The sequence below is a fragment of the Scyliorhinus canicula genome, chromosome 19 (assembly GCF_902713615.1).
Source record: "Scyliorhinus canicula chromosome 19, sScyCan1.1, whole genome shotgun sequence".
NCBI lineage: Eukaryota > Metazoa > Chordata > Chondrichthyes > Carcharhiniformes > Scyliorhinidae > Scyliorhinus > Scyliorhinus canicula.
Genome location: NC_052164.1, coordinates 50583417 through 50601355, shown reverse-complemented (window position 1 = coordinate 50601355; position 17939 = coordinate 50583417). Strand labels below are relative to the sequence as shown.

Here is a 17939-nt window from a genome sequence, read left to right as displayed (position 1 = left end):
AAGGGACCGGTGTACATGCACATCAAGGTCCCGCTGATTATTGGTGTTTCCCAGGGTCCTGCTGTTCATCATGTACTCCCTTGCCTTGCTTGTCCAGCCCAGGTGCATCACTTCACAGTTATTGGGCGGAATTCTCCGCTCCCACGCCGGGTGGGAGAATCGCGGGAGGTCCGCTCTCACACTTCCCGCGATTCTCCCACCCCCCCCCCAAAATGGCGTGTCGCGTTTTGCGATTCTCCGACCCGGATGGGCCGAGCGGCCTGCCGTTCGCGACCGTTTCACAACGGCGGCAACCACACCTGGTCGCTGCCACCGTGAACACGGCGTGAGATGCCCGTTTGGGGCTTGTGGGGGGCCTAGAGGGGACTGAGCACCACGACCGTGCTCGGGAGGGGACAGGCCCGCGATCGGTGTCCACCGATCGTCGGGCCGGTGTCTCAATGGGAAGCACTCTTTCCCCTCCGCCGCAAGATCAAGTCGCCACATCTTGCGGGGCGGCGGAGGGGAAGACGGCAACTGTGCATGCGCAGGTTTGCCGTCATCTGTCGTGACATCAGCCACGCATGGCGCCGGCCAAACCGCACATGCGTGGCTGACATCATTAGGCGCGTCGGCCGCGTCATTCTCGGCACGCCAAGCCTTGACGCCAGTGACAAGGCCCCGCGGCCGAGTTTCCCGGCACGGCCCTCCTAGCCCCCCGGCGGGGGGAGAATAGGGGACAAGGAGAGGCCTCCGACACCGTCGTGAACCTCTCCGGGTTTCACGACGGCGTGGGGCCCTTGGGAGAATTCCGCCCATTGTGAGGGAAGGGGTGGCATGGTGGTGCGGTGGTTAGCGCTGCCGCATCAGGGCGCTGAGGACCCAGATTCCATCCTGGCCCCGGGTCACTGCCCATGTGGAGTTGGCACATTCTCCCATGTCTGTGTGGGGCCTCATCCTCACAACCCAAAGATGTGCAGTGTAGGTGGATTGGCCACTCTAAATTGCCCTTTAATTGGAAAAAATGAATTGGGTACTCTAAATTTTAAAGAAGATGTGTGAGGGAATTAGATTAACATCAGTAGAAATACAGTTAGCAATACAGAATGCTGTGGGAGCGCATAATGAGTGACAATATGAGGGAGCTGGATTAACATCTTTTTAATTGACGAACAAGGGTGGTACGGTGGGTAGCACTACTGCATCACTGCGCCAGGGACCCAGGTTGAATTCCAGCCTCGGGTGACTGTGTGGAGTTTGCACATTCTCGCATGACTGTGTGAGTTTCATCTGGGTGCTCCTGTTTCCTCCCACAGTACAAACATGTGCGGGTTAGGTAGATTGGTCATGCTAAATTGCCCCTTAATGTCCAGGGATTTGCACATTAGGTGAGGGTCAATAAAAACATAATAACTAGGAGCAGGGATAGGCCATCTGGCCCCTCGAGCCTGCTCTGCCATTCAATAAGATCATGGCTGACCTTTTCGTGGACTCAGCTCCACTTACCCACTCACCATAACTCTTAATTCCTTTACTGCTTAAAAATCTATCTGTCTTTGCCTAAAAAACATCCAATGAAGTAACCTCAACCATTTCACTGGACAGGGAATTCCACAGATTTACAACCCTTTGGGTGAAGAAGTTCCTCTTCAACTCAGTCCTAAGTCTGCATTTAAATAGTTGTCCATTTTGTTGCTATTCCTACCAAAATAGATCACCTCACATTTACCAACATCGTACTCCATCTGCCAGACCCTTGCCCATTCACTTAAACTATCTGTATCCCTCTGCAGACTTTCAGTGTCCTCTGCACTCTATCAGTCATCTTCGTGTCATCTGCGAACTTTGACACATTACACTTGGTCCCAACTCCAAATCATCTACGTAAATTGTAAACAATTGCGATCCCAAAATTGATCCCTGAGGCACACGACTAGCCACTGATCGCCAACCAGAAAAACACCCATTAACCCCACTCTTTGCTTTCTTTTAGATAATCAATCCTCTAGCCACGCTAATACATTACCCGTGATGCTGTGCACCCTTATCTTATGCACCTTATTACCTTGTCGAATGCCTTCTGGAAATCAAAATACACCACATCTACCGGTTCCCCATTGTCCATCGCACTCATAATGTCCTCAAAGAATTCCAATAAATTAGTTAAACATGATCTGCCTTTCATGAACTTATGCTGCATCTGCCCAATGGACAATTTCTAACCAGATGCCTCGCTATTTCTTCCTTGATGATAGATTCAAGCATTTTCCTCACTACAGAAGTTAAGCTAACCACCCTATAGTTACCCGTCTTTTGTCGACCTCCTTTTTTAAACAGCTTATTGTCACGAGTAGGCTTCGATGAAGTTACTGTGAAAAGCCCCTAGTCGCCACATTCCGGCGCCTGTCCGGGGAGGCTGGTACGGGAATCGAACCGTGCTGCTGGCCTGCTCAGTCTGCTTTAAAAGCCAGTGATTTAGCTGAGTGAGCTAAACCAGCCCCTCCTCCGCCATCTCTTCTAGTGCGCTGGGGTGCATTCCATCAGGGCCAGGAGACTTGTTTACTTTTAGTCCCATTAGCTTGCCAAACACTGCTTCCTTAGTAGCTTAGGGCAGCACGGTAGCACAGTGGGTAGCACTGTTGCTTCACAGTGCCAGGGTCCCAGGTTCGATTCCCGGCTTGGGTCTCTGTGCGGAGTCTGCACGTTCTCACTGTGTCTGCGTGGGTTTTCTCTGGGTGCTCCGGTTTCATAGAACATACAGTGCAGAAGGAGGCCATTCGGCCCATCGAGTGTGCACCGACCCACATTAAGTCCTCACTTCCACCCCTATCTCCGTAACACAATAACCCCACCTATCCTTTTTGGAAACGGGAGCACCCGGAGGAAACCCACGCAGAAATGGGGAGAACGTGCAGACTCTGCACAGACAGTGACCCAGCAGGGAATCGAACCTGGGACCCTGTCACTGTGAAGCCACAGTGCTATCCACTTGTGCTACTGTGCTGCCTGATTAAATATTTACTGTTTCTGCCCGGTTTCGAACTGCGCACCTTTCGCGTGTGAGGTGAATGTGAGAACCACTACACTAAAGAAACTGCTAAACCCACAAGTCCCGAAAGACGTGCTGTTGGTGAATTGGACATTCTGAATTCTCCCTCTGTGTACCCGAACAGGTGTCGGAATGTGGCGACTAGGGGCTTTTCACAGTGACTTCATTGCAGTGTTAATGTAAGCCTACTTGTGACAATAAAGATTATTATTCTTATAATAATCATTTTGGGATCCTCACCTGCCATAGCTTCCTTGCCATCAATTATTAGCATGTTATTTGTGTCTTCCACAATTTGGATTTGGTGATGCGTAATGAGGTAGTCTTGATTAGGGAACTTAAGGTGAAGGAACCCTTAGGGAGCAGTGACCACAATATGATAGAATTTACCCTGCAGAGAGGGAGGAGCTGGAATCAGACGTAACAGTATTACAATTAAATAAGGGTAACTACAAAGGCATGAGGGAGGAGCTGGCCAGAGTTGATTGGAAGGGAAGCCTGGTAGGGAAGACAGTGGAACAGCAATGGCAGGGGTTTTTGGGGGTTATTCAGGAGGCAAAACAGAAATTCATCCCAAGGAGGAGGAAACATGCTAAGGGGAGGATAAGGCATCCACGGTTGACGAGGGAAGTCAAGGATAGCATAAAAGCAAAATAAAAAGCATACAAAGTGGCGAGGATTAATGGGAAGCCAGAGGATTGGGAAGCCTGTAAAAGCGAGCAGAGAAAAACTAAAAAAGCAATAAGGCGGGAGTAGATGAAATACGAGTGCAAGCGAGCAGGAAGATAAAGGAAGGTAGGAATAGTTTTAAAAAATATATAAAAGGTAAGAGAGAGGCAAAAATAGACATTGGACCACTGGAAAATGTGGCTGGAGAAGTAATAATAAGAAACAAAGAAATGGCAGAGGAACTGAATAGTTACTTTACATCACTCTTCATGGTGGAAGACACCAGTGGGATGCCAGAGTTCCAGAATAATCAGGGGGCAGAGGTGAGTGCAGTGACCATCACGAAGGAGAAGTTTCTGGGGAAACTGAAAGATCTAGGGGCAGCACGGTAGCACACGTGGATAGCACTGTGGCTTCACAGCGCCAGGGTCCCAGGTTCAATTCCCCATTGGATTACTGTCTGTGCGGAGTCTGCACGTTCTCCCAATGTCTGCGTGGGTTTCCTCTGGGTGTTCCGCTTTCCTCCCACAGTCCAAAGACGTGCAGGTTAGGTGGATTGGCCAAGCTAAATTGCCCTTAGTGACCAAAAAGGTTAGATGGGGTTATTGGGTTATGGAGATAGGGTGGAAGTGAGGGCTTAAGTGGGTCAGTGCAGACTTGATGGGCCAAATGGCCTTCTTCTGCACTGTATGTTCTATGTCCATGTCTGATTGTGGATAAATAACCTGGACCGGATGGACTACACTCCAGGGTTCAAAAGAGATAGCTGAGGCGATTGTGTAGACATTAGTGGTGATCTTTCAGAATCACTGGAGGCAGGAAGGGTCCCAGAGGACTGGAAAGTGGCTAATGTAAAACCGCTGTTTAAGAAGGGAGGAAGGCAGAAGACGGGAAATTATAAACTGGTTAGCCTGACTTCGATCATTGGTAAGATTTTAGAGTCCATTACTAAAGGCGTGATCGTGGGGTACTTGGAAGTGCATGATAAAATAAGTCTGAGTCAGCACGGCTTCGTCAAGGGGAGGTCATGTCTGACAAATCTGTTCGAGTTCTTTGAGGAAGTAACAAGGAAGTTAGACAAAGGAGAACCAGTGGACATGATTTATTTCGATTTCCAGAAGCCCTTTGACAAGGTGCCGCATAGGAGAGTGTTAAATGCGTTAAGAGCCCATGGTGTTAAAGGTACAATACTGGCATGGGTGGAGGATTGGCTGACTGGCAAAAGGCACAGAATGGGGTTAAAGGGATCTTTTTCATGATAGCAGCAGGTGACTAGTGGTGTGCCTCAGGGGTCAGTGCACAACTTTTCACAATATACATTAATGATCTGGAAGAAGGAACTGAAGACACTGTTGCTAAGTTTGCAGATGATACAAAGATCTGTAGAGGGACATATAGTATTGAGGAAGCAGGTAGGCTGCAGAATGACATGGACGGGCTTGGAGAGTGGGCAAAGAAGTGGCAGATGGAATACAATGTGGAAAAGTGTGAGGTTATGCACTTTGGAAGGAGAAATGGAGGCATAGACTATTTTCTAAATGAAGAGATGCTTTGGAAATCAGAAGTACAAAGGGACTTGGGAGACTTGGTTCACGATTCTCTTAAGTGCAGGTTCAGTCGGCAGTTAGGAAGACAAATACAATGTTAGCATTCATGTCGAGAGGGCTAGGATACAAGACCAGGGATGGTCTCATATCCTAGCCCTGGTTTCATAATCTGAGGCTATATAAGTCTCTGGTCAGCCCCCATTTGGAATATTGTGAGCCGTTTTGGGCCCCGTATCTAAGGAAGGATGTGCCGGCCTTGGAAAGGGTCCAGAGGGCGTTCACAAGAATGATCCCTGGAATGAAGAGCTTGTCGTATGAGGAGCACGGTAGCATTGTGGATAGCACAATCGCTTCACAGCTCCAGGGTCCCAGGTTCAATTTTGGCTTGGGTCACTGTCTGTGCGGAGTCTGCACATCCTCCCCGTGTGTGGGTGGGTTTCCTCCGGGTGCTCCGGTTTCCTCCCAAGATGTGCAGGTTAGGTGGATTGGCCATGATAAATTGCCCTTAGTGTCCAAAATTGCCCTTAGTGTTGGGTGAGTGACTGGGTTATGGGGATAGGGTGGAGGTGTTGACCTTGGGTAGGGTGCTCTTTCCAAGAGCCGGTGCAGACTCGATGGGCTGAATGGCCTCTTTCTGCACTGTAAATTCTATGAAATTCTATAAAGAGGCGATCCTTTAAAATAGAGATGAGGAATTTCTTCAGCCAGAGGTTGGTGAATCTGTGGAACCTCTTTGCCGCAGAAGGCTGTGGAGGCCAAATCACTGAGTGTCTTTAAGACAGAGTTAGATAGTTACTTGATTAATAAAGTGTCAGGGGTTATGGGGATGAGAAAAATATCAGCCATGATTGAATGGCTGCCCCTTCTACCTTCCGCGGGAGTTCAGCTCCGTTATCCGGTCGGCAGTTTACATCCCACCCCATGTGAATGTGAAAATTGCACTGGACGAAATATTCACCACCACAAATACCCTTGAAACGAAACATCCTGAGGCCTTGTTCATTGTAGCTGGGGACTTAAATCAGGCCAAGCTCAAGAGCATACTACCAAGTTACCACCAACACGTCACCTGTTCCACCAGAGACCCAAACATCCTGGACCACTGCTACACAAATATCAAATATGCCTACCTCTGTATCGCCCGCCCACACTTTGGCAAATCTGACCACACGGCTGTGCTCCTGCTCCCGGCTTATAAGCAAAAACTGAAGCGGGAGAATCCGTCAAAGAAAGTTGTGTATTGTTGGTCTGAGGAATTGGATGATCTCCTACGGGACTGCTTAGAGTCAGTGGACTGGTCAGCGTTTAAAAACTCTGCGACCAGCCTGAATGAGCACAGTAACTGACTTCATTAGTAAGTGTGTAGAAGAGTGCCAAAGAAGCAAATCCACGTGTTTCCCAACCGGAAACCTGGATGAACAGGGATATCCACTGCTTGCTGAAGTCTAGGTCAGAGGCATTTAAGTCAGGTGACCCAGACCTTTACAAGAAAGCCAGATATGATCTAAAGAAATCCATCAAAGATGCCAAAAGACAGTACCGGACCAAGCTCGAGTTGCAGGCTAGACACACGGAACACTGCCGTCTATGGCAAGGTGTGCAAGACATGGCTACAAGATGAAGGCATGTAAAATTGTCGGTTCCAACGCACCCCTCCCTGATGAGCTCAACACATTCTATGCCCGCTTTGAGCAAGAGGTCAGCGAGAGCGATCCCTCCACCCCAGAAGCCGCGGATGAACTTGTATCTGAGATCACCACTGCAGACGTCAGAGCAACAGGACCCCGCGTGATAAGAGACCGTTCTTGAAGTGCAGTCGGGGGGCGGGGGGTGGGGGGTTGGCGCTGCTGACATTTGGCAGCTATTACTGGGCAGCGAATATATCCATGATTCGGAAATGGGTAATGGAGCGAGAGGGGGCGGCGTGGAAACGGTTGGAAGTGGCGTTTTGTAAAGATACTAGCTTGGGGGCACTGATAACGGCACCGTTGCTGCTTCCGCCAATACGGTATACCACGAGCCCGGTGGTGGCGGCGACATTGAGGATCTGGGGGCAGTGGAGACAGCACATGGGGGAGGCAAGGGATTCAGTCTGGGCCCCGGTACGGAACAATCACAGGTTCGCTCCGGGTAGAATAGACGGAGGGTTCCTAAATTAGCTCAGGGCAGGCATCAAAAGGATAGAATCATAGAATTTACAGTACAGAAGGAGGCCATTCAGCCCATCGAGTCTGCACCGGCTCTTGGAAAGAGCACCCTACCCAAGGTCAACAACTCCACCCTATCCCCATAACCCTGTAACCCCACCCAACACTAAGGGCAATTTTGGACTCTAAGGGCAATTTATCATGGCCAATCCACCTAACCTGCACATCTTTGGACTGTGGGAGGAAACCGGAGCACCCGGAGGAAACCCACGCACACACGGGGAGGATGTGCAGACTCCGCACAGACAGTGACCCAAGACGGAATCGAACCTGGGACCCTGGAGCTGTGAAGCGATTGTGCTATCCACAATGCTACCGTGCTGCCCACTCTACCCCAGAAGCCCAGTACCCCAGGGTACTTCTTCATTGATGCTAGTCTGAGGTCGCTGGAGGAGAAATTTGGGCTACCCCCGGGGAATACCTTCAGGTACATGCAGGTTCGGGCATTCATGAAAAAGCAGGTGCGGGATTTCCCGCTGCTGCCTGCCCGGAGGATACAGGACAGGGTGGTCTCGCGCATGTGGGTAGGGGATGGCAAGATATAGGAAATATATCAGGAGCTGCAGGAGGCGGAGGAGGCCTCGGTGGAAGAGCTGAAGGGCAAGTGGGAGGAGGAGTTGGATGAGGGCCTGTGGGCTGACGCCCAAGGGTCAATTCCTCCTCATCTTGTGCCAGGCTTAGCCTGATTCAGTTTAAGGTGGTGCACCGGGCGCATATGACAGTGGCGAGAAATGAGTAAGTTCTTTGGATTGGAGGACAGGTGTATGAGGTGCTCAGGGAGCCCAGCAAATCATGTCCATATGTTCTGGGCATGCCCGGCACTTACAGGACTTTGGAAAAGCTTTGCAAAAGCTATGTCCAAGGTCTTGGACACTCAGGTAAAGCTGAGTTGGGGATAGCGATATTTGAGGTATCAGATGATCCGGGAGTACAGGAGTCGAAAGAGGCCGGACTTCTGGCCTGTGCCTCCTAGGTAGCCCGGAGAAGGCTCTTGTTAATGTGGAGGGACGCGAAACCCCCAAGCATAGAGGCTTGGGTCAGTGACTTGGCGGGATTTCTCAGGTTGGAGAGGATAAAGTTTGCCTTGCGAGGGTCCTTGCAGGGGTCCTCCAGGCTGCGGCAACCGTTCCATGACTTTCTCGCGGAACGTCAGGTGGAGGTCAGCAGCAGCTGAAAACCAGAGGGGGGGGGGGGTTGCGAGACAGAGCCATTTTGTGAGAAACTGAAAGCTCTGACTTGGCAAGCTTGTGTAAGCACAAGAGAGGCAATATTTCCCAGTGAGATTGCTTTGAAAGTGATAATATTGCAAAACAGAGCAGCCTTGTCTGGGGACAAGGGAAAGACTGAAACAAATCAAGTGAAGCAACCATTGAAGGCCTTCAGATAAAGTATGAAATCTCATAAAAGCCAGGATTTGCTTTGTATTGCAAGACTCACTTTAGGGTCTGCTTGTTTGAGCTGGTTGAGAGCTGTATGTGTATTTTCTTCTTGTTTGATGGGATATTGAATGGTAGTTTTAAGGTGTAACGGTGCACTGTCCTTTTTTGCGTTTGGAGTTGAAAAGTTTAATGTTAAAAATAACCAAGCCCTATTGAACGAATCAACCTTTCCACGCTGTTTTAAAAACTAAAATAAAACATTGGGGTATTCGGTCCAGTATCCTAGCCACTATTGGGGTCTGGTCAGGGATTTTAATAGTACATACTTAAGAGTCACAAATAAACAATTAACGTTCAACCATACAAGACTCAGAATCTCTTTGTGAGGCCACATTCATACTGGCTATCTGGGAAGTGCAAAACTTGGCAAGTCAGCAATACTTCAGAGACTGCTGCTGACCATTAAAGGGGACTTCAGTGCTGCAAAGTACAGTGCCAGCATGTAAGTTGAGCATTGCTTCCCTGTCAAAATGCACACGTTGTTGACCCTGGGCTGTTTAGGCTCCATCCTCGGAGATTCTATTTGGAGCAAAGGAGGGTGGTCCCTTTTGATGCTGAAGGCCAACCACCTGTTTAACAGAGGCACAGGCTACCTGGGTAGGGATAGTGGAGCAATTAAATCTAATCCCTAAGATCCATCATTTCTGTAAGTGAACTAGGAAGTTATTTGTTGCTACGCTGGTCCGAGATAGGTTTATGGAGCAGGAGGCCACGCTAACACAGGGTTTTACTTTGCACGTAGCAGTTCAAAGTTCAGCCCGCAAAGCATTTTGCAAGCTAATTTGCATGTTCCTTGCCCTGGGAAGAAGTAGCGTGGACACAAATGTTGTTTTAGCATGCACAGCTAGTTTTGAGCACCTTTCTATATGTGCTTTGCATAAAGGCAAAAGCTGCATGCAACTACTGAGGGAGGATTCAAGACAGGCGAGGGATCGGGTATTTGAATGTAGCTCACACAGATTGAGGTGACAACATTCCCATTTTTCAGTCCTTAAACTGTAAAGGGATTGGCAGGGAGGCTGTGTCCTCCAGGATAGGCCAGCCTCAGTGGCTGATTTCATCATTACCTCCTCTCGTTTCTTGTATGTTCTTACGCTAAGTATTTATTATAAGCCTTCTCATACTCACTTAATCATCCCTAAACCTATGGTTGCTAAGCAGCTGCCTAAGTCAAAAACCCAGAAGATCTTGCATCTATTTTTGACAATGCATTGTAAGTTCTTGGCTTAGAGTGATGATAATGTGGAATTTGCGACAAGTTGAGATGAATAGCATTGCTGCATTTAAAAGCCCGTCAAGGCATGCGAGAGAAAGGAATATAAGAATATTGTAATAACCTGCGCAGGGCAAATGCTGGGGATTATTGTTTCTCCATGCTCATTGGAAGTGCGAGCTCCCTGCCAGGGGCGGGATAGCTTATCAGTACAGGTACAAAAGGTTGGCAGATGTGGAGTTGACCAGAAAGGAGAGAGGACCTGGTGAGGTGTAACCGGGCCTCATGTAGACAATATTGTTGCTAATTGAATTTCTGTATGACAGCTGGTTGTGGACTCACCATGCCTTATTAAACTGGCGACAAGGGTAAAACTAGAGCTGTTAATGTGCAGCCTGTCTGGCTGAGCTACCTCCCCGAAAAAACATTTTTTTGGACTAAGGTACCGAGTTTGTTGATTTATATTACTGCTGTTCAGGGGTTTGGATATTTTTGACCCTTGTATGAACTTCTGGAATCAGTGTGCAGAATGTCTGTGGTGCTTTTTCAGAGCCAGTAGTGACATGGAAAAGGAGCCCAGACCGAGGTTTTGCTGTTGGCTTGTGGAGTGCATGAGCAGTCCCAAGAGTAGGGGACGAGCGGGTGGAGGGTTTGGGGGCTCCAATTGAGTTGGAGGAGTTGGTGGAGGCGCTGGGAAGCATGCAGACAGGGAAAGCGCCGGGGCTGACGGGTTCCCGGTGGAATTTTATAAGAAATTTTCAGATTTGCTGGGCCCGCTGCTGGTGAGGACCCTGAATGAGGCCAGGGAAGGGGGGGGGGGGGGGGGGGGGCTTTGCCGCCGCCGATGTCCAGGGCAATTATCTCTTTGCTCCTGAAGCGGAACAAGGACCCCCTTCAGTGTGGGTCTTATAGGCCGATCTCGCTCCTTAACGTAGATGCCAAGTTGTTGGCAAAAGTGCTGTCCAGGAGGGTGGAGGATGTGGTCCCGACGGTGATTCATGAGGACCAAACGGGGTTTGTAAAGGGGAGACAATTGAATGCCAACGTGCGGAGCCTCCTGAATGTTATGATGATGGCGCCGGTGGTTGGGGAGTCAGAAATAGTGGCGTCCATGGATGCGGAGAAAGCTTTTGATAGGGTGGAGTGGAGTTACCTGTGGGAGGTGTTGCGGAGGTTTGGGTTTGGTGAGGGGTTCATTAGCTGGGTGAGGTTGCTGTACAGCTCCCCGGTGGCGAGTGTGGTGACGAATGGGAGGAGGTCAGAGGACTTTCGGCTTTCCAGAGGGACGAGGCAGGGGTGTCTCCTCCATCTGCCCCACCAGCCTCGAAAAGCTCCCCTCAGCCCCTTGTCTCCCCTGCTCTTCGCGTTAGCAATTGAGCCCCTGGCGCTGAGGGACTCGAAGGGTTGGAGGGGGATTGTGCGGGCGGGGGGGAGGAGCACCGGTTGTCGCTGTATGCAGATGATCTGCTGCTGTATGTTGCGGACCCGGCCGAGGGGATGCCAGAGGTGCTGAGGATACTTGAGGAGTTTGGGGACTTTTCGGGATATAAGCTAAATGTGGGGAAAAGCGAGCTGTTTGTCCTGCACCCGGGGGGGTCAGGAGAGGGAGATAGGGGAACTCCCATTGAGGAGGGCTGAGGGGAGCTTTAGGTATCTTGGGGTCCATGTGGCTAGGACCTGGGGGGCTATGCATAGGCTTAACTTTTCGAGGCTGGTGGGGCAGATGGAGGAGGAGTTCAGGAGGTGGGATGCGCTGCCGTTCTCGTTGGTGGGCAGGGTCCAGTCGGTTAAAATGACGGTGCACCCGAGGTTTTCGTTTCTTTTTCAGTGCCTCCCCATGTTGATCCCGAAGGCTTTTTTTAGAAGGGTGAATAAGTCGATTCTGGGGTTTGTGTGGGCGCGGAAGGCCCCGAGAGTAAGGAGGGTATTTTTGGAGCGAAGAAGGGAGGGAGGGGGCCTGGCGCTGCCCAACCTGTGTGGATATTATTGGGTGGCGAACGTGGCGATGATTCACAGGTGGATGACGGAAGGAGAGGGTGACGCATGGAAGAGGCTGGAGGTGGCATCCTCTGTGGGTACGAGTCTGGAGGCCTTGGTGATGGCCCCACTTCCACTTCCCCCAGCAAAGTACTCCACGCGTCCGGTGGTGGTTGCGTCCCTCAAAATCTGGGGACAGTGGAGGTGGCATAGGGGGGAAGTGAAGGCCTCAATTTGGGCCCCGATACGGGGCAATCACCATTTTGCACCAGGGAGAACGGGTGGGGGATTTGGGAGTTGGCACAGGGCAGGCATCAGACAGTTTGGGGATCTCTTCTTGGATGGGAAGTTCGCGACTCTGGAGGAGCTGGTGGGGAAGTGGAACCTCCCCCCGGGAACGCTTTTAGGTATATGCAGGTCAGGGACTTTGTTAAGAGGCAGGTGGAGGAGTTTCCGCAGCTGCCGCCAAGGGGGGTGCAGGACAGGGTGCTTTCGGGGACGTGGGTCGGGGAAGGGAAGATCTCGGCTATTTACCAACTGATGCAGGAGGAGGAGGCCTCAGTAGGTGAGCTCAAAGCAAAATGGGAGGAAGAGCTAGGGGAAGAGTTTGAGGATGGGACATGGTCGGACGCCCTGGAGAGGGTGAATTCTTCCTCCTCTTGCGCACGGCTCAGCCTAATTCAGCTGAAGGTGCTGCACAGGGCTCACATGATGGGAGCAAGGATTAGCCGGTTTTTCAGAGGGGAAGACAGGTGTGGGAGGTGTTCGGGGGGCCCGGCAAACCACACCCATATGTTTTGGGCATGTCCGGCTCTGGAGGGGTTTTGGAAGGGGGTGGCGGGGATTTTGTCAGAAGTGGTTGGGTCTAGGGTCAGGCCGGGCTAGGAGCTCACGATCTTTGGGGTAGCATCGGAGCCGGGAGTGCAGGAGGCGAGAGAGGCCGGCTTTCTAGCCTTTGTGTCTCAAGTAGCCTGGTGCAGGATTCTGTTACAGTGGAGGGATACGCGGCCCCCCGAGTTCGGAGACCTGGGTCAACGACATGGCTGGGTTCATCGAGTTGGAGAGGATGAAATTTGCCCTGAGGGGGTCGGTACAGGGGTTCTTTCGGCGGTGGCAGCCCTTTCTCGATTGTTTGTTTTAAATTGCGGGGATAAAATTTGTTATTGTTATTAAAAAACTTGAATAAAAATTATTTTTTAAAAAAAGTTTCTGGGAGACCAGATCTCACAAAATGGAGTGCAGCCGGACTTGGGCAAAGTCCAGGCAATCAACACGATGAAGACTCCAGAGGACAAGAAGCTGGTCCTCCGCTTCTTGGGGATAGTGAACTTTCTGGGGAAGTTTATTCCCAATCTCGTGTCACACACCACGGCCCTCAGCCACCTTGTGAAAAAGTCCACCACTTTCCAGTGGCTGCCCGCACATCAAGCACAGTGGCTTGAGTTGAAAGCGAAGCTAACCACCGCTCCTGTTCCAGCCTTCTTTGACCCAGCGAAGGAGACCAAATCTCCACAGACGCTAGCCAGGACGGCATTGGGGCAGTGCTCCTGCAGAAGGACGACACCTCGTCCTGGGCTCCAGTGGCCTACGCGTCCAGGGCCATGACCCCCACTGAGCAACGCTATGCTCAAATTGAGAAAGAATGCCTGGGCCTGCTCACTGGCATCGTGAAATTCCACGATTATGTGTATGGTCTCCCGACCTTTACCGTAGAGACGGACCACAGACCCCTCGTGCACAGTATACACAAGGACCTAAATGACATGACACCCATGCTCCAGCGCATTCTCCTTCGATTCCACAGGTATGATTTTAACTGGTTTACACACCTGGGAAGGAGCTGATCATCTCGCATGTGAGCAGGTAGACTTCATGCATGACATCGAGGCGCAAGTGAAACGGTGTGCCAGCACTCTCCAGTCATCCGACGAACGACTCGGCATCATTCGAGAAGAGACCGCAAAGGACCCTTATGCTGCAGCAGGTCATACATCAACTCACGGATGGCTGGCAGAAGGGCCAATGCCCCCAGTACTATAACGTAAAGGGTGAACCTGACTGTTGTCGAGGGGATCCTTCTGAAATTGGATTGCATCGTCATTCCGCTCAGCCTTCAGAGCTTGGTGCTCACGCAGATACACGAGGGGGACACCTCGGCATTGAGAAGTGTAGGCGCAGGGCCCGGCAGGCTGTCTATTGGCCCGGCATCAATGAGGGCATCTCAAACATGGTCCTCAATTGCGAGACCTGCCAGCGGTTCCAGCCTGCTCAGCCCAAAGAAACACTCCACCAGCATTAGATTGTGACCTCTCCATAGTCTAAAGTTGGAGTGGACCTTTTTCACGCCAACGGGCATGACAACGTCCTGATAATTGATTACTTCTCCAGTTACCCCAAGGTAATGAAACTATCGGACCTAACATCCAGGACCGTCATAAAGGCCTGCAAAGAGGCATTTGCCAGGCATGGAATCCCGCTCGTTGTCATGAGCAACAACGGTCCCTGTTTCTACAGTCAAGAATGGTCCAACATCGCAAAGCAATACCACTTCCAGCAAATCACCTCGAGCCCACATTACCCACAATCTAATGGGAAGGTCAAAAAAGGGGTCCACGTCGTGAAGCAGATGCTCTGTAAGGTTGTGGACTCAGCTTCGGCCTTCAATCTCGCTCTTCTGGCGTACAGGGCAACTCCGTTGTCCAACGGTATGTCTCCGGCACAGCTCCTAATGAATTGTAACCTGTGGACGACTGTTCCAGCCATTCATGTACCTGACCTGGATCATCTTCCAGTGCTGCAAAAGATGCAGCAGATCAGAACCCGGCAAAAGACAACATATGATGCTCACGCTATGGATCTACCGGTGCTCTCCCCAAAGGACGTTGTTCGCATCCAGTTGCCTAGTGGAGGCTGGTCAGCTCCAGCTGTTGTTGTTCGACAGGCTGCCCCCAGGTCATTCGTGGTTCCCATGGCTGATGGATCTATTGTAAGGCGCAACAGAAGGGCACTACGCAAACTTGCCAGCCCACCACCGGATCTCACTTTCCCAGATGTCCTTCTGCCCGTTCCGGACACCTCGCTTCACGAGGCCAACAACCTGGCTGCATGCCAACCGGTCAAGACACCTTCATCTCCGCCTCCACCTCTCAGGCGGTCCACAAGAATCAGACGACAGCCTGCACTTATAAATAATTCCTTGTACATATGTTGTTCTGTTTCTGCACACTCGACACTTTACATGTACATATCCATCCACTCACCGATTTTTTTATATATACCTACTCTTGTAAATATGTCGATTCTGCTATAAGCAGCTGACAATTTAAAAAAAAAAGTGGGATATTATAATCGTGAGGTAAAAGCAGGCAGTGACAGACACCCAGGTTAGCCAATCAACATACAGGACAGAACACAACCAATCACCAGACAGAACACCAGAGGGGGGCTTCCAACTATAAATCAGCACCCTGCCTCTTTCCACTGGTGATAGCTATAGTGATAGTCAGGGTGTACAAATCATTCAACACCTCCTACACGTGGATCAGAGCTAGCCTGATAGTTAGCTTTAGTTACTTAGGGTAGTAGAGAGTCAGCCCACAGGCAGCTGTGTGTTTTGTTACCAGAGTTCAATAAATCTCATACTGAACCAACGCCCACGTTTGGTGTATACTTGATCAGTTAATTGTATCGTGTGCAATCCATGTTATCCCAGGGTGAACAACATGACAGTGGGGAGGGTGGGAGTCAGGGTGTTGGGGGGAGGTTGGGTGAGGGGAGGCAATAGGACACTACCTGAACTATCTACGGAGGCAGAAAAACAAAATAGCCTTCATATTACATTCGGCATGTAAGACACCAACCAGCCCACCCTTAGGCTGATTGAGGTCCTGAACTGCCCAATTAATAACCTTAACACTAACCCTAACATGTTTCCATCCATGACACAATAATAAGTGGAGTTAGGGAAGGCGGAATGGAGGCCAGCTCGTTCCTTTGCCACCTCAATGGAAAAGGTGGGCAATCACAAGAGTTGTAACATCTGGCCCTTTGCCTCGATGTCCACAGCTTCCAGGTGAAGCAGCGATTTACTTGTACTTCTATCAACTTAGTTTATTATATTTGCTGATCACAATGCAGTCTCCTCTAAAGGGGGAAACCAAAGAGAGACTGGATGATCACTTTGCAGAACATCTTTGCAGAGCATCAGTCCACAAGCATGACCCTGACCTTCCAGTCACTTGGTGTTTCAATTCACCACCTTGCTCACAATTCTGTCCTTGGCCTCCTGCAATGTCCAGTGACATCCAATGCAAGCTCGAGGAACAGCAGATCATCTTCTGATCAGGCATTTTACAGCTTTCTAGATTTGAGACTGAGTTCAACACCTTCAGACTATAAACTGTCCTCCATTTTGTATTATCTTCCCCCCAGAGCCAGTCTGTATGTTGTTCTCATGTTTTGTTTTCAGATAGCTTGACCTTTACTCTGCTTTGACGCCTAATCTGGATCAATATTTTGATCCTTTACTTCTACCATTTCCACTTTCTTTGCTTTTTGTGCCATGACGTATTTTTAATTTAATCACCCTCGCTCACTAATCTATCCCTGACCCTACCCCCATTTTCAACAGCAAAAAAATCATCACATTTCTGCTTCTCATCAGTTCCAAAAGAATCAAATTGGACTCAAAGCATTCGGCGAGATTTAATGGCCTCATTGCGCCCTACTTTGTGACGCGATGAGGCTGTTTAATCTTACGAGAGGCCTCTGTGAGATTCGCGATGCTCAAAATGTCTCGCAAGATTTAGTGGAATCTCGCAAGACGTCGCGATCTGGATTTTGCCCTCAATGGGTAAGGTCCAGATGATCATATTTAAGTGAGCCACTAGGCGCCGTTTAGCACTGGTTTCCACAAACGTGGACTAAGCTAACGGCACTTGGCGGGGGGGGGGGGGGGGGGGGGGGTCACCCAGGTGATTGGGCTTTGGACAGGGTGGTATCCTGGTTCCCCCTCTGGCACCCTGACACCTTGGCAGTGCCACTGTGCCAAGGTTGCCTGTGCCAGAGATTGGACCTGGGGGTGCATTTCCCTTAAAGGTGGGGTGAGGGGTCTCAAGGCCATGGTGGAGTGGTTGAGGGTCAAAACTGGGGCAGCATTTAGAAATGGTGCCCCAATCCGCAAATACGCTTTCTTCACGAACGAGCTGAGTTTATCAGTGCACGATAAATTATGTAAATTTGACCTCGACCGGCGTTCCTGAAATGGGACTCTGGGCACGGTCGTCCGGCCACGCTGTAGTGCCGCGTTGCCATTGAAAGCCGATACCTACCTAGCTAGCAACGCCTCGAGAGATTCAATGCAATCTCGCGAGACGTTGCAAGGGGAATCCCACCCACAATGAGCAGGATCACTTTTTAGCAAATCTCCATGTTAGAGGGAGGCAGTAAACCTGCCTAATGTGCAGGTTCCCGAGGTGCTTGAGGCTTTGGGATGTAATCTCTTTGCCTCGGGGACAGACGGAATGGCACTTGTGGGGGTCTGTCATGCGAAAGTACCTTTAAGAAATGGGTGTTTATAAAATAGCTGTAGGGGACATACCTTTAAGAAATAGGTGTTTATCAGTGATGTCAGTGTGGGTGGAGCTGGGCTGTCTGCCTACTTTTACTTTCGCTTTGGGTTGTCTGCTACAGAGTGTGTTTTTGTTTTGTTTTGAGAGCTGGATAGCTGCAGGAAAAGCAGGCAGCTGTATAAGGATCTCTGCAATCTAAAGACTGTCTCCAGATAATTTGGATGATTTCAAAGTGATAATTGCTCTCAGTAGAGAATTTAAACCTGATCTCTGTGTTAAAAAGGGTCTT

At 50.1% G+C, this 17939-nt stretch overlaps 3 protein-coding genes across 3 annotated transcripts in view; 2 read left to right on the top strand and 1 right to left on the bottom strand.

Moving 5' to 3' along the window:
- Nucleotides 1–17939, top strand: part of ccdc103 (coiled-coil domain containing 103) — a 234428-nt gene that overhangs the window by 164031 nt on the left and 52458 nt on the right. The gene's annotated exons all lie outside the window — the stretch shown is intronic.
- Nucleotides 1–17939, bottom strand: part of limd2 (LIM domain containing 2) — a 181398-nt gene that overhangs the window by 147112 nt on the left and 16347 nt on the right. The gene's annotated exons all lie outside the window — the stretch shown is intronic.
- On the top strand, nt 10074–15439 carry LOC119954435. The gene is made up of 2 exons (XM_038779644.1): nt 10074–10103; nt 13885–15439. Exon 2 carries the CDS (start codon nt 14482–14484, stop codon nt 15388–15390), a length of 909 nt encoding a protein of 302 aa, XP_038635572.1. The 5' UTR covers nt 10074–10103; nt 13885–14481; the 3' UTR covers nt 15391–15439.

What these genes read in the sequence shown, in the direction of transcription:
- LOC119954435 (XM_038779644.1), top strand. Translation starts at nt 14,482, where the DNA reads ATGAAACTATCGGACCTAACATCCAGGACCGTCATAAAGGCCTGCAAA.